A 14642-nucleotide genomic window follows, 5' to 3' on the forward strand; every position below is an offset into this window, starting at 1 on the left:
TATGTAAACATTTATATTGAGAAATGTTGCAAAAAAACTATATAACAGTTGGCAGCAAGTTCCATGGTTTACCTGTGGTTGTTTTTGTTCTGACCCTGTCTTCTAATATTACTTGACTTTCCCACCTTGTTCTAATTTAAAGGCTTCCTGAATAATCACCTATAATAATAATTTACCTATTCACCTGTGATTCATAAAGTGGTAAGTTCAGCGCATCTAAATATCAGCCTTTTCAACTGATCCATGTGCAGAACTTATACTTACCATTTATCTGGGCAATAATAACTTGCACTAGACAGTAGCTTCCTACTGATTTTACTGAAGTTTGTCAAAGTTGTCAATTCTAAGTAGCTGTAAATTAAAATACCAGTAATGCAATTCCTCAGGAATAAAAGTGTTCTTTAATATTAAACTTCTGGTCAATATTTTTTTCCAATACTTGCAGTAAGGGTAGTAGTGTAGGTGTTCGAAGCAGTGATTATTTCGCAGTGGTCACTGACATCAGCAGTGTGACCCCATAACAGCTGTGCTCCAGGACTCGGCTACAGCAGTAACAGTGAGGAGGACGCCCGTGTAGGAGCGGAGCGCGGCGCTTTACCCGATGGAGTTCATCTAGTGATTTACATCAATGGAATAGGGGTCAACAGACGAGCTGCAAAATGGCTGAAAAGGAAAAGGACAAGACTGCCCTCAAAACAAATAGTGGCCCATCCAAATTCAAAACTGCTACCCACAGGATGAAAAGGAAAACTTCAGCTACTGTATCGTATATACAGTTAGTGCTTCTGGTTGATGGGTACCGGTTCTGATAATGTTTCTGCTGAAGAGTTCTTCATGTTACATTTAGTAACTTTTTTATATATGCATTTTGTAAATAATAAGTAAAATTACTGATGAAAACAGTTCAATGTTTTTATGCCTCAGGGTATAAATGCATTTTATCTGGGTTATTTTACAGAAGTATTTTCACAATTGTAAATAAAAGGTGAACAAGTAGACAGATGTATTTTGCTGAGTACAGAGGAGTTATATATGTAATACGTACACACACATGCGCAGAGCACAGAAACCAAAATATAATTGAAATATTTTTAATCTAGGTATAAGTAGATAAATAAAATATCCAAAGGTAACGTCATGAAATAAGAGTTGATAATTCCTGCTTTTTTTGTAACAATTTGTGGCAATTAACCATAGTTTATGTAGTGCAATATATAGCCTAACTTATTTCCCTTTCCAAATAAAATTACTGACAAATTATAGATCCATCTAACTATCCAGCTGTTTACATCCACGTATGAGCCTTGTCACTGTAATTACTGAATAATGGCAGTCATCAGTGAGTTTATTCAAAGGCCATTTCTAGCAGCGCATATACCATGAGTAATTTTCCGTAACAGGAATCCTGTTTCTCCAAAAGGTTAGGAAAGTGTATAAAATAGTCATCAGATGAATAACTAGCCCTCATTTTCTCTCTTTAAATGTTCTTTCAGTTAGGCTTCTGAAAGAAACTAATTCTTTATGAGAAGTTATTAAGGTTTTATGTTGAAGGTCCTGATCAAGGGATCTATAACAGCTTATACTTGCAAAGGATCATACTTAAAGTGTAATTCTGTGTTACAGTTGCTTTCCTAGTTATTTGAGTGGAAACCAGAGACACTTAAACCCTCTCTCTCACATAAAGATTATTTGGCTATTGGAGAGGAGTGGTCTTATGCAAATTCCTGTAGTGTGAAGCTCAGCGCAGGAAACTGAACAAAGAAAAGAATTTGGTTAAATAAACGCTTTTTTAAAATTCTCTTTTCCTTCCTCTGTCTTCGTAAAGAGATTCTGTTAACTGTCATGTACAGACTGAATAGTCTTCCTACTTTAGAGATGAATGATTAAAAAGATTAGAGAAAATGCAGTGTACCTTGCTAACCTTAATTCATACTCCAGCAGCTCACTGAAGTTTGGGTTTCTATAGTCGCCTCCTCCCTCATTTTGTAATGAACACTTCTTTATAATCCAGTTTCTTATACAGCTTTGGTGCTAACCAATAGTAGCAGTCAGTAGTACACTCAGGCAGCTTCACAGGTTCAAACCTCCCTTGAAATATTTTCACTTTTGAGGAAACTGCTTTTTTTGTTTAAAAAACAGGGGATGCAAACCTTGCATGCTCTGGGCATTATCACCTTCTCTAATTTGCCAGAAACCCTGTTTCCCCAGTCATTCTGCCCCTCACAAACTCCTGCTCTAAAAACTCGCTGGTTATTGTCCCGCTCACATGCCATTCTGCATTAAAGCTCAAAAAAAAATGTATTGACTCTGTATCCTTAGACATTGTATTCAAATTACTGTGCTTGTATCTGCAAAGCTCAAAACCTGGTCCCAAATGCAAATCTGTATCAGGCTGTAGCAAACTGATACAGATTTTCTTCTTCGTGCTGCACAGGGGATGTGGAATATCCCTGGTGCGTGCTCACAGACAGCCTGATGCCATGCTTCTTTCATTTCTCACTTTGAGCAACAGCTTGAACAGTTATAAAAATATGTTTGAGGGATTATAAGGTTTATTCTTGATCATACAACAATTACATCAAATGCCAAATATTCCTCAGAAATATAAACATACTGATCTCTCCAAGGATTTTTTTATAACAGTGTTAGAGTAGTAGGGATTTAAGTGGAGTATAACGTAGTTCTTAATTTGGGGAATAAAATCACTTTATGGCCTTGACCTATGGCTAGTCTCAGCCTTAGTTCAGCTTTGCAAGATATTTGCCAGAATCCTTACCTCTACACAAATCGTGCTCCTTCAGAGTAAATTACTGGCTTCTGGCCTGTGCCACACTGCCCGAAAAATCTTGTAATTCTTGTCCATTCTGCTCCTCTTGCACTCTGCATTAAAGAGCCTTAGTAGTTTGATAAGCTTATGTTCCTGAAAAATAGGAGCATCCCTGCCGTTCTTTCAGGAAACAGTGCTGTTGTTGGAGGCGTTTTATGGACTTCTTTTTTTTTAAACTCCGGTTGACAAATCTCACAAAATATACTGCCAGCCAGATAAGCTGCTGAAACTGAGAAGAGGGCACAGATATACTTTAATAACTGTTCACAAATAATTTGAATGGCAAATTTGAATGCTGGCATCATGCTTCCTACTAGGCATCTTCCTGTAATCTCTCAGAGAGTATTAGATTCACATGGGGATTCCTTTGCACTATAATGTATTCAGGCTTTTTTTCATCGTCCGTGTTTCTACTCACTTCCTCTGTATGCCAGAGAAGACCCGGATTAGGCAAGGTTTTGGAAATGGTGACGAAGGGAAATGAAGAAAGAGAAAGGTGTGAAAGAGGTGATGAATAAATATGAGGCGCGAGTGCACAAGTAGTGGGAAGAATTAACAGAGTTATGCTAGGAGAAGACAGAAAAGACAGCAGAGATGACAACATGAAAATGGAAGGGGAAGAGAGAATTTTTTCTCTCCCATACACCCATCCGCAAATGCTGTTAACCCAATTCCCACCAAATATATTTCCCAGAAATCCTGTTCACTCAAGAGACCCACGATTTCAACTTGACAACCAGATTGCCTGATAAGCAAATCACACACAAAAATACTCTTTGTCCATCACTGCTTTGTGTCCAATTAAAGCAGTTTTGGAAAGACCTCACTAGGGAAATAGATCTATGTAATCAAATAATGTCTGCAATTGAACTGGTGTTGCTATTATTTCAAATATTTTAAAATAGTGGCTTTATGTATGTTCAGTTCATCCTAACTCTGGGGTTCCTTGCATAATTACATGAAGGGAAGTTTCTTATCTGAATATATAAGGGATTTGGTTCTAGGAAAAACACAGTAAATTGAGTGATACAGGCAAATAATAGCTAGATATAAATTGTGTGTTTACATGTGGTGGACTTTTAGAAATGCAGAGAATATTTAGTTACGTGTTTCTGCTAAATAAACTGATCTCCAATGCAATTTTGTTGAAGTTTCTTTTTAAATACTTTTTGTATTTTTCAAAAAGTATACATAACTTTTCTGTTTCTTTGAACAATTAAGAACTTTGAAATCTGGAGCTGTAATTTTATCTTGTATGGTATCTTTACTGTTATGATTTTGTTACCCTTCCTTCAACAGGATTTAGAGATCTCTACACAGAAGGAATTCATTCTCATTAATACTTTCATTGCACTAGAATAATTTCCTGCACATGTATGATGGGTATTCATTGAAACACATTCATTTTAACATTTTTATATAATATTATTTATTTTATATGTAAGTATCAAAACATTTTTCATGTCATTTTGGAAGACGGATCAGATGAACCACTGGTGGTGTTAGTTATAGTGGCAACCGCTCTTCCTATAGACACTCATGTCAGTCGCTAAGCTTTTGACCTTTCCTCAAGGTTTTCTAACTCACTGATTACACTTCAATCCTCCAAAGCTGTGACAACTTTGTAGAAAACTCTCTCATTTGCCTTTGCTTGAATATTTTGCATTTGAATATTTTTTAGCTTCTGGAATGTGAGCACAGTGAGAAAGGGCAGATGTCCACCATGCCTAGCTTTCTGGAGGCCTCATATGTCTAACAGAGAAAACATCTAGTAATACACTGAGTCAGTTCTACAGACTATCTTTACTTCTATTAAAATTAAATTGTTAGCTGTCCACACTCAAGTCTGCCATCTTCTCAATTATTTTTTTTTATTATTTTTTTGTAGAAGGCTTTTGGACACTGAGGATGAACTCTCTGACATCCAGTCAGATTCAGTCCCACTGGAAGTGCGGGACTGGTTAGCTTCTACATTCACGAGGAAAATGGGAATGGTGAAGAGAAGACCTGAAGAAAAGCCCAAATTCCGAAGCATTGTACATGCTGTACAGGCGGGAATTTTTGTAGAAAGGTGAGAGTTGTTTTTTTTATTATAGCAAGTAGTGCATTTAACTGCAATGTCTCTCTGCTGAAAATGCCTTTAGTGGTGGGATGAGCCTGAAGCAAATCTTTGAGGCAGGATTTAGATTTCAATTTCTGCAATTTCTCTCTTCTACATTTGAATGAAATCTTCTGGATTTTGGTAAATTCTGAGGGTAAACTTTATAGCTTGGAAACTTCTACAAGAAAATGTACCAAATACTGCAGTAACAAAAAAAAAAAAAAAAAAAAGAAACAGCAGCAGAAGGGCTTTTCTCATGAAGTTCATAAAAAGACTTAGGTCATCTTTGGGATCAGACCTTAAATAGCTTAATATTATTTCACAAGCTATGAAGGATGAATTAAAAAAAAGAGAAATTGTTCCAATAATTTTTAAAAGAATGCTATTACTTAGTATTTTATTCATTCTTTTAGGATGTACCGAAGAACTTCTAACATGGTCGGTTTGGCTTACCCAGCAGAAGCGATGGCAACATTTAAGGTGAAATAAGTTTAATCATTGTGGAATTTGAATGTATATGTACTCCTGTTTAGTGACTTTTAGGGTGAAATGAGTGTGTTTTGCTGCTGAACATACCCTAGTCATCTTTAATAGTACAGAACTTAACACAACAGAGAAATGCAATGGTTAAAAATTCACACATAGCAGCTGATTCTGTTTATTGTTTCGCTGTTTAGCTATGATTTCATTTAGATGATATTAGAGCAATAGGATAAAATTTGTATAGAAATTTTTATTAAAATGTGAGAGTCATGGTTTTATCAGCTCCCACTGGTACGGTAATCAGTGTCTCGGAGAGCAGCATTTGTTTCCTTTTTAGGAAAGAAAAAGGAGAAGTAGTATTGGGACAGAGCTAACAAAAGAAGCTGAAGCTTATGGAACAAGTACAGTATTTGCTGTAAATTTAAGGCATCATTATAGTTCACCCAAAAGGCAATCTCTTATAATAGTAAAGTTCCTCTGGTTAGAGTATGTAATTAAAAAAGCAATATTTCTTGAGAAAGAAGGTAGTCACCTTTTCCCCTAAAAGACAGACATTGTTGTATTATTCACAGGTTGTTATACAGTTAATGAGATTGCATGATACCCTGTTTAAAGGACAAGTATTCCCATTAGCTCCACCAAGTTCGGTAGAAACTCTGTGTGCAGAAAGTTTAGTTTGAAAGATTAAGGCCTTAGATTCTAAGCGTACAAAGTTGCATAGCTGATGTTACAAGTACTTTCTTCATAACTAGCACAAATCTTTTCATCATTTCTATTGAAATAGTCATAAATGTATTACCTATAGTAAGAGTTTGAGAGACTTGGATGATAAACAAACAAGCAAGCAAAACAACCCCAAAAGCTGGAAATCTACTTAAACAGATGGAAACTTTATGTTCTTTTCCTCTTCCCCTCATCTGCAGGATGTTGATAAATGGTCTTTTGATGTATTTGCCCTAAATGAAGCAAGTGGAGAGCACAGTCTGAAATTTATGATGTATGAGCTGTTTACCCGATACGACCTTTTGAGCCGTTTCAAGGTCAGAAACTAGCCGCAAATAAAAATATGTATGCAAAAATAAGTACATCAAATTTAAAATATTAGAAAGCCGTAATGTTTGAAATGATATTTTATTGTACAATGAAGTGCAGAATTTCAAAGAACATGGCAAATCGAATATTGTAATATGCCAACAGTTCCACCAATTGAAACTTCACTCAGAGCAATGCAAATGTTTCTGCAACCCAAGAGATCGAAAGCTGTATAGACCCATGTCAAGTTAATTTGGGATGGGAGGTTGCTAGTGAGCAGCTAAATGCTGTAAGCATTAGACAATAAACAGCTTTTGTATACAGCCTACTTTCTCAGCAGTATTGAATCAGTGTCTCATCTTCAAGGAAGAAAGTTGTTGTGCTTCCTTCCTAATAAGGCAGAAAACTGTAGTTAGTCCTAAGTACTTTTTCAGGATCAAACTAGATTACAATTTGTTGCCTTAAACTTCGCGAGGGTTTCAGCTAAACCTTCCTCTCCTAACCAACTTTGGTGATATATACAGAGAAGGCTGCTTTTCAGTGGCATGTGCAGGGTGTCGCAATAAAATATGGAGTATTTATAACCTATTTTGAAAGGCTAGAATAAAAAATTGGATCCAAGTGCCAAATTTATCATTGAAAGTTTCATTATAGTTTCAAAACCTCTCCTTTGCAAGACTTTGTGCCCCATTTGAAGAGTGTCAGCCAGCCTCAGTCAGCCTGAGTAATTTGACTTTACCTGGTAACTCGACCTCAGCTTTTCCCATGAATGTTATGATTGCCTGAAGCCAGAATCACATCACGGCTACGTTAACAGCATGATCAGAAAGTATGCAATGTCACTGGTTCAGTGGGCTTAAGCCCATTCTCAGTCTCACTGTTTACCTTTCAGGGCCTTTGAATAAAGAAAAAAACTTCTTAAGAAAAGTGTAATTTAATTATATGGAAAAAATGTTGGGACTAGATAGTGCCTTTACTTCATACATTGTCTGGAGGAAGGGAAAGTGGACTATCAGGGTCAAGGAAACCTTCATTCGGGAAGGTAAATGCAACAAAGAAAAATAAATAATCCTATTGTTAGACTCCTATCTGTCAAACCTTTATTCTATAAGCAATCTATGCATTCCTAGTATAGACGGAAAGGAGCTTCTTAAAAACTTTTTGGATTATAGCTCTGCAGTCTCCCGTATGCTAACCACATGCTGTGCATAGTATATGTAGAGGGGTATAGCATCTACAAGAATTAACGGAAGATTCCTTGATGCAAATTATATTGTAGACCTTTATGTTTTAAATTTCTCTGTTGTTGCTCTGTTGTAACTAAATTCTATAGTGCATCAATTTGTGTTTATTTATTGCATGATTAACTTTGCAGTGTTGTCAGGAAAAAAAACTTTATTCTAATTTTTCCTCCCCCCAGATCCCTGTTCCCAATCTTATTTCATTTGCCGAAGCTCTTGAGGTTGGTTACAGCAAGTACAAAAATCCATATCACAATTTGATCCATGCAGCTGATGTTACTCAAACTGTGCATTACATCCTGATTCACACTGGTATCATGGTAAGAAATATTGCAAAGTTCAGTCAGCTTCTTTTCTCGGATTCTCTGCTCTTTTGGATAAATGTGTATATGTGTCCCTTATGCTTTCTTGAAAATTGTTCAAATAGGGACTCTGATCAAACTAGCATTTGGGCTCTGAACTTTATGTCATCTTAACAATTCCTCCAGCTTAAAATTCTCCTAATGCTGAGGAAAAAGGGGGGGGAAAAAATCTTCCCTAAATCCTTTTTGCTTGTCATTCTCTGGGCTTGGGATTATGTATCATACTAAAAGCAATACATATGCAGGAGTGGGCAGGCGAGAATTTTTCCCTTCCACGTCGGTGCCTGGGAGGTGTGATCAGGCAAGGAAACTGAGTATCTGCTGAGGGCTTGGCCATTGAAAGACCTTCTGAGTCAGTGAGGATTTACGCAAGCACTCTGCAGCTGCTTTTTCTTCAAGATGCTAACCTCCCTAGGGCTGCCCTTAAACACTGCCCTTGCTAATAGTAGACAGGAGATTGCAGTGGCTTTGCACTTTTGCAATATCCAAACATCTTTGGAACTGAAGTGAATCTGTTGAAACATCTTTACCCTAAACACTTTGATTTAATCTCAGCAATGGGAATCTCCTTACTTACTCTCAACTTGTTTAGACAAAAGTTAAACCTGACTCTGAGAAAATGGATGATTCTGCCAATGGCCTTTTGAAGAGTTTAGTCTTCACTATGAATGCACTTAAAAAAAAAAAAAAAGCATCTGATTTGTATTTGCGGAGCCATGAAACAATTCCATAGCACTTTTGGAAAGGAAAATTTTAGAAATCAGTGTTTGAAAGAAGCCCTAGTGATTTCGCAGCTTGCAAAGTACTTCTGTCCTGAATGTCATTTGTAGTTTGAGGTCTCATCAGTATAGTGCACAAATGTTCTATTTATCCTTTGGGTTTTTTTTCCTGTCATGTAGTTAACTTCAGCATTACAGAACCTTACTCAGTAACAATTTGAAGTTGGGTTCTCAAGCTAATTGTTATCAGATTATGTCTGTTGTAACAGCTCTTTTAACTCCGCTATATCTTCTAACAAATACTTGGAATGAGTCACTTACCTTTGACGCAATTCTATATCAAATGCCTGTGAGAGTTTTGCAGATTGACATGTGATTTGAAGTTCTTGTGCTTTCATTGTATCTTAAGGAGCCGATATTCACTCCCCAACCTTGCAAAGTGCTGTCTTTCTTGTTCACTTCTGAAAGATGTACTGAAGCAAATGTTTCAAAAAGCTGGTTTTTAGAAAGTCCTTTTCACAATTTCTATTATTGAAGTCGTACATTTTGTATCTTTTACAGGCGCTGGGAAAACAGCCATATTTCGGCATTTGCCAAAATGTTTAGCTGGTCAGAGCTTATGCTTCTCTATAAGCTTATAGAGAAGACTTCAGTGAAGAATAACAACTCACATATTCATATTCATATCCATAGCTCATTTAAAGAGATAAAATGATCATTATATTTTTCAAAAGCTATTGGCTGTCCATCTGAAAAAAGGAAGATCCAGCCACCTCAGATCAATGTGTGTTAGAAAGTTAGATATCACATATAGCAGACAATCTATTAACCTCCCCACCACCATGTGATTAAGCCGCAGATGATACAAATGAAATATATATCTCATGCTTGCATTTATGAAGTGTTCAACTTTGTAAAGATTTAAGAATCCAAGTCCCAGGGAAGATATCTTGTTAAGAACTTTTGAGTCATCGATCATCTTCCCACCATCCCTTTTCCCCTCCCACGTACCTGTATTGCTCAAATTGAGGGAAAAAATGTCTTCCCTGTCAATAAGTGTATTGTGAGACTCCATTTCTTATTCATTTTTTACTCCACCATTGTTTAAAAGAATAGTTCCAACGAGAGCTCATGAAAAGTTGAAATATGATCCTTTTACTTAGAAACAATTTACAATACTCCAAAACACCTCTGAATAGAAGAGATCTTTTCCAATAGGAGTTACACCTGAATAGCATAATATTTTACACCTAGAAAGTAAGTTCCAGCCATTTGGAGTCTATCAGAACTCCAAATACCAGAGGCTGCTTTTCCCCATCCCTTCAAAAAAATGCATTCTAACTCTTTCTCTAAGAGCTGTCTCCTGCTTCTTTAGAAATTCTTTAGCTAAAGTTGTTCTCTGATTCACTGATTTGAATACTGAACTGAATTTTGATTGTACAGCTACGGTATCTACAGTACTTGTTCTCATACAGTACCATATGAAGATTCTCTGTAGCCCATAGACATCATCTGTAAGGAACTCTCTTCTAATTATAGATGGATTGTCTAGCAACTCTTTTGGTTGCTAAAAAAGCTGATTTTTGAAAAGGCGGCTTAAAGAAGATGTTTATTTTTAGTTTTAGTTACCAATAATTTCTGGGTTTCTATTCCGTTGGTATGCTGAAAACATTGTGAAAGTCAGTACTAGTTCATGGCCTGGTTTCTTATGACACACAATACTATGAAGGTCATCGTTTCTATTTTTGGAACTGCTTACAGTACTTTCTCATTCCTCAGTTGTGCCCTTTTTAAATCTATACAGCTTCACCAACCAGCCAGTACTTTTTGTTCCTCAGCAATGTTATTTTGTCTCTTAATGACCTATTTTATTGTTCTTACACTACTTATGTATATTGACTGGTTCCTTTCTTCTTCTTTGAAAAGATTGTACTGCTTATGGCAGCTTATACATCTTATATGACGTGACCCACACAGCATTCATTTACATGTATGCGCATATATGGGTGCATAAGGATGAAGATCATTTTTAGATCCTTTAGTGTAGAAATTTACTTCTGCACTTAAAAAAACTGAAATATATATGGAAATGCTTGATTGGCATATGACTAAATCAGTCCTATGACTGTGGGGGTTAATTATTGTATGATTTTTCTACCCCTGTTCTTAGATGGAGTAAATTTTCTCCTAAAAGTTGATTTATCATTCAAGAAAACAGAAGAGTAAAATAACAAAGGTGATTTTTACAAACAGAGCAACAGAACAGCATCAGTTAGGAAGAGGTATAAAAGTGCATAAAACTCTAGGTGATTATTATTTTGTATAGAAGATGATCTTTACTATCTTTTGCTCTGTGTAACTATACTACCTTTATGCACTATATTTTGCCTTACAGTGCAAAGTATGGTATAATTTAGTACAGAAAAGCCTCCTGTTGGCCTGATTTCAATAATATAATACTGGTAAAATATAGTTAATGCTGGTGCTGTGCCTAATAAAGTATTGTGAACTACATATATTGTTCACTAAAAGACAAATTAAAAATGTAAAACTTTGTATCAAGTTTTTAGATGAATTTACAATAATTTGTCAAGTGCCATTTATTGACTAGCAGATTATATACTTCCTACTCGAAACTGCTCCAAAGTATATCATGCAATTTTCTTAATAACTTCTTATATTTTTGGACAGTCAATATTTACTTTGCTAGTGATTGTAAGGGCTTTAACTTTGTCTTAGAGAAATCATAATAGGTACAAGCAACCATTTTACTATATAACATTTATGTTTTATGGATATATTTTGTCACCTGGAGTAGGAAAAGAATAAGGCTTATTTAAGTCAAAGGTAATGCAAAACATTTTTAGTACTGTAGACTTTAATCTAATAGGCTCTTATAGAAAATAGGACTAAGATTTGTTTTTCATTTACTAGCACTGGCTCACAGAACTGGAAATTTTGGCAATGATCTTTGCAGCTACCATCCATGATTATGAACATACTGGGACCACAAACAATTTTCATATTCAGACAAGGTGAGTAAAGTGGTCCCCAGAGTATCATATCTGAAGTTTGCTGTTCATTTGTCTGAAATGTTTCATACCTCTTACTAATACTGCCAGGAAATAGCTAGATAATTCCTGATTTTATGAATTGATTCTTTGACCTCTATAAAGTCAATGGGATCTCTGTAAAGTTGGAAAAGTAAGGAAAAAACTCCATAGTATTTGAAATGAAATCTTTATATTTAGAGGCTGATATCTCAGAACAGTGTTGTAAAAGAATGCCCATCATGCTGAAAATTTTGAAGTACTTTATCTGTCTTTTGCCCCTTTATTTGCTGTCTTAAATTCTGATACTTTTGACTCAGAACTTTCTTTCATGATGTCCCCAGAAAAATAACACTTCACTTTCAGCAATGTGTCTACACTCATTTAAGGTGCTACATACATTTTGTTTCAGTGTATTAAACTGCAGGGTCCTAGCACACAGGGAGAGACCTTCAAGTATGTTTTTAAAAATCCTTACCAAGATTCCTCTCCTAGTGTGTTTTGTGAACATCTGCAGTGGTTATGAGATAACCCTCTAAGAAGAAATCCAGTTTGAAAGTCAAGCTAACTATATTCTCATTGAGGCACAGCCTGTCATCTTAGCCTCTGGTCCAGAACAGTATCATATATGTCTCCATTAAAGTATTTTCAGCTCATCAAAGGAAAATCACTGACCAGTCCTTTAGTGGGTAATAGGTTGTGTGCCTGATACTTAACTCAGTACGACACATGTTCTCTCTCACTTGGCCATGCTTTGTTCTTTGTATCCTCAACTGAAGATTCAGCTTTACCTGCTCTTTTTCAACAATTTTCAGCAAAGCACTGGCATGTTCTAATGAAACAGCTCTAAGCAAGGGTGTAAATCATTATGGATTGCAAGAAATACTACTTGGCATAAAAATGAATAGGAGCATCCTCCCACTTACCTGGACAGATGAAGTGCCCAAGGGCTGCATTTAAATTAAACCCATGACATACTTGTGCATTGGGATATGCCCTTCAGCAAAGAACAAATTCTAGATCCACAGCTGAAATAAAGGTATAATCCTCTTCTTCAGCATAGTCTGGATAAAAATAAACTTCAGTTTGTAGTTCCAAGTTTATATTACTTTTCTATTTTTGTCCTTAATATTTTGCTCTGAAGTATTGCAAAAGTGGAAAATGAATTAAGCTGTTAAACTTTGACTTTTACATGTACATACTTGCCAACAGGTATTTGTTTTGCGATGCAGCTCATTCTTCCCTCCTAGGAGAATTTGACCCTAATATGACATCCCCATGCCATGCTTCCAAGCATCTTTTGCCTCAGAAAAGCCAATGAAATAGCCCTCATAGTCATGTCAAATCTCAGTGGTGATTAAAACCAGTGATGATTAGCTATGCAGGTCAAAGTGTGCCTAAGTGATTGGCAGATCACAGATTTTCCCAAGATGTTACTAAGATTATTGACATAAACATACTAATTATTTCAGTAGGATATACTTTATTCCTCTAAGTAAACTTTTCAATCCAGTTTTAATTTTTTAGATTCCTTGGCACCATACCATGTATGTGAGTGATTACAGTGAATATTTACTATAGCTCACCAGACCAAGGGGATTGATTTTAGCTCATTAACATCACCGTAAGCGGAGCTGCTAAATCATCACACCTGTCTTCTAGCACAGAACTGTTAGTCACCTCCGGTCCAAGTGGAAATACTCAGCAACAGTTTTAGCAGAGCAGAAAGCTAGCAGGGAGGGGAAACCTGAGGTTGCTTACCAGTCAGACCACAGGGAGAAATAAATTCCCTGAGACTTCTTGAAGTTAGAAGCTAAGTGTTATAAATCCTTACCATATCAAATTGTGTGAAAATCTATATGTAACTCTTGTAACTGTAGGCTAGTCTCTGTCTAGTTATGAGTGGAAGGGTACTGTCATGGCTTAACATAAATTTGCCGTTACCAACAAACTGGTATTGACTTTGTGGTAAGGTTCTGGCTTTAGAAAGCAATTGAATGCACCCTTTGTTATGAGGCTCAAAATTTGGCTTGTCTTCTGACAAAACATGGCATCCAGTTGAAACATATGAAATATAAAGTCTTCTAGCATTTTAATAAGTATAGCTCTTTCTCTGATTATGAGCCACATGAGCCAAAGCAGATCTCAGAATAGCGGTACAAGCTTCTTTATAACCCATGCTATTTTGGGCACTCCCTCTGTTGGTGAATGTGTTGCATTTTAAGTGGTTGTATTGTCAAAGAATACTTTTGAGTAGCCTAATTTTAACATTTCTGTTTTTGTACAATCCTATCTACTATCAAGAAGCTCAAGGCTCTCCTCATAAAACTTTCTCACAGTTATATTATAAAAATAAAATGTTACACACTTAGAAATATGACTTTCCTCCAAACAATACATACAGTGGCAATGATGATAAATTTTCGTGGTTTTAGGGTAGAAACTTTATCTATTCTGTAGGAACAAATAAGCATACTTGGATATATAATCAAGGATACACATTCCTAATTTCTCCAGTGCCTTCGTGAGTATTCTATTGCAAATTTTTTTTTTTTTTTAATCTAGGTCAGATGTTGCAATATTGTACAATGATCGTTCTGTTCTTGAAAATCATCATGTGAGTGCTGCTTATAGACTCATGCAAGAAGAAGAGATGAACATCCTGGCAAATTTAACCAAAGACGACTGGCGGTAAGGCCTACTGTGACATTCAAGCATAATTCCAGTACATAAAATTAATAAAAAACTCCTGCCCTGTGGAGTCTATTTTAAGAGTTCAAATTACAAGGAAAAACTTTTGCACTGAAAGAAGTTATGGATGTTCAGA

General features: G+C 36.0%; 1 protein-coding gene across 3 annotated transcripts in view; it reads left to right on the forward strand.

Annotated features, from left to right (window-relative positions):
* Positions 1-14642, forward strand: part of PDE1A (phosphodiesterase 1A) — a 192974-nt gene that overhangs the window by 149157 nt on the left and 29175 nt on the right. For all 3 annotated transcript variants that reach the window (XM_067298512.1, XM_067298511.1, XM_067298514.1), the window contains 6 exons: positions 4716-4898; positions 5342-5408; positions 6335-6451; positions 7864-8004; positions 11700-11800; positions 14381-14506. In XM_067298512.1, coding sequence (XP_067154613.1) covers positions 4716-4898; positions 5342-5408; positions 6335-6451; positions 7864-8004; positions 11700-11800; positions 14381-14506 — 735 coding nt within the window. The remainder of the gene's footprint in view (positions 1-4715; positions 4899-5341; positions 5409-6334; positions 6452-7863; positions 8005-11699; positions 11801-14380; positions 14507-14642) is intronic.

Source organism: Apteryx mantelli, chromosome 6, assembly GCF_036417845.1.
Source record: "Apteryx mantelli isolate bAptMan1 chromosome 6, bAptMan1.hap1, whole genome shotgun sequence".
Classification (NCBI taxonomy): domain Eukaryota; kingdom Metazoa; phylum Chordata; class Aves; order Apterygiformes; family Apterygidae; genus Apteryx; species Apteryx mantelli.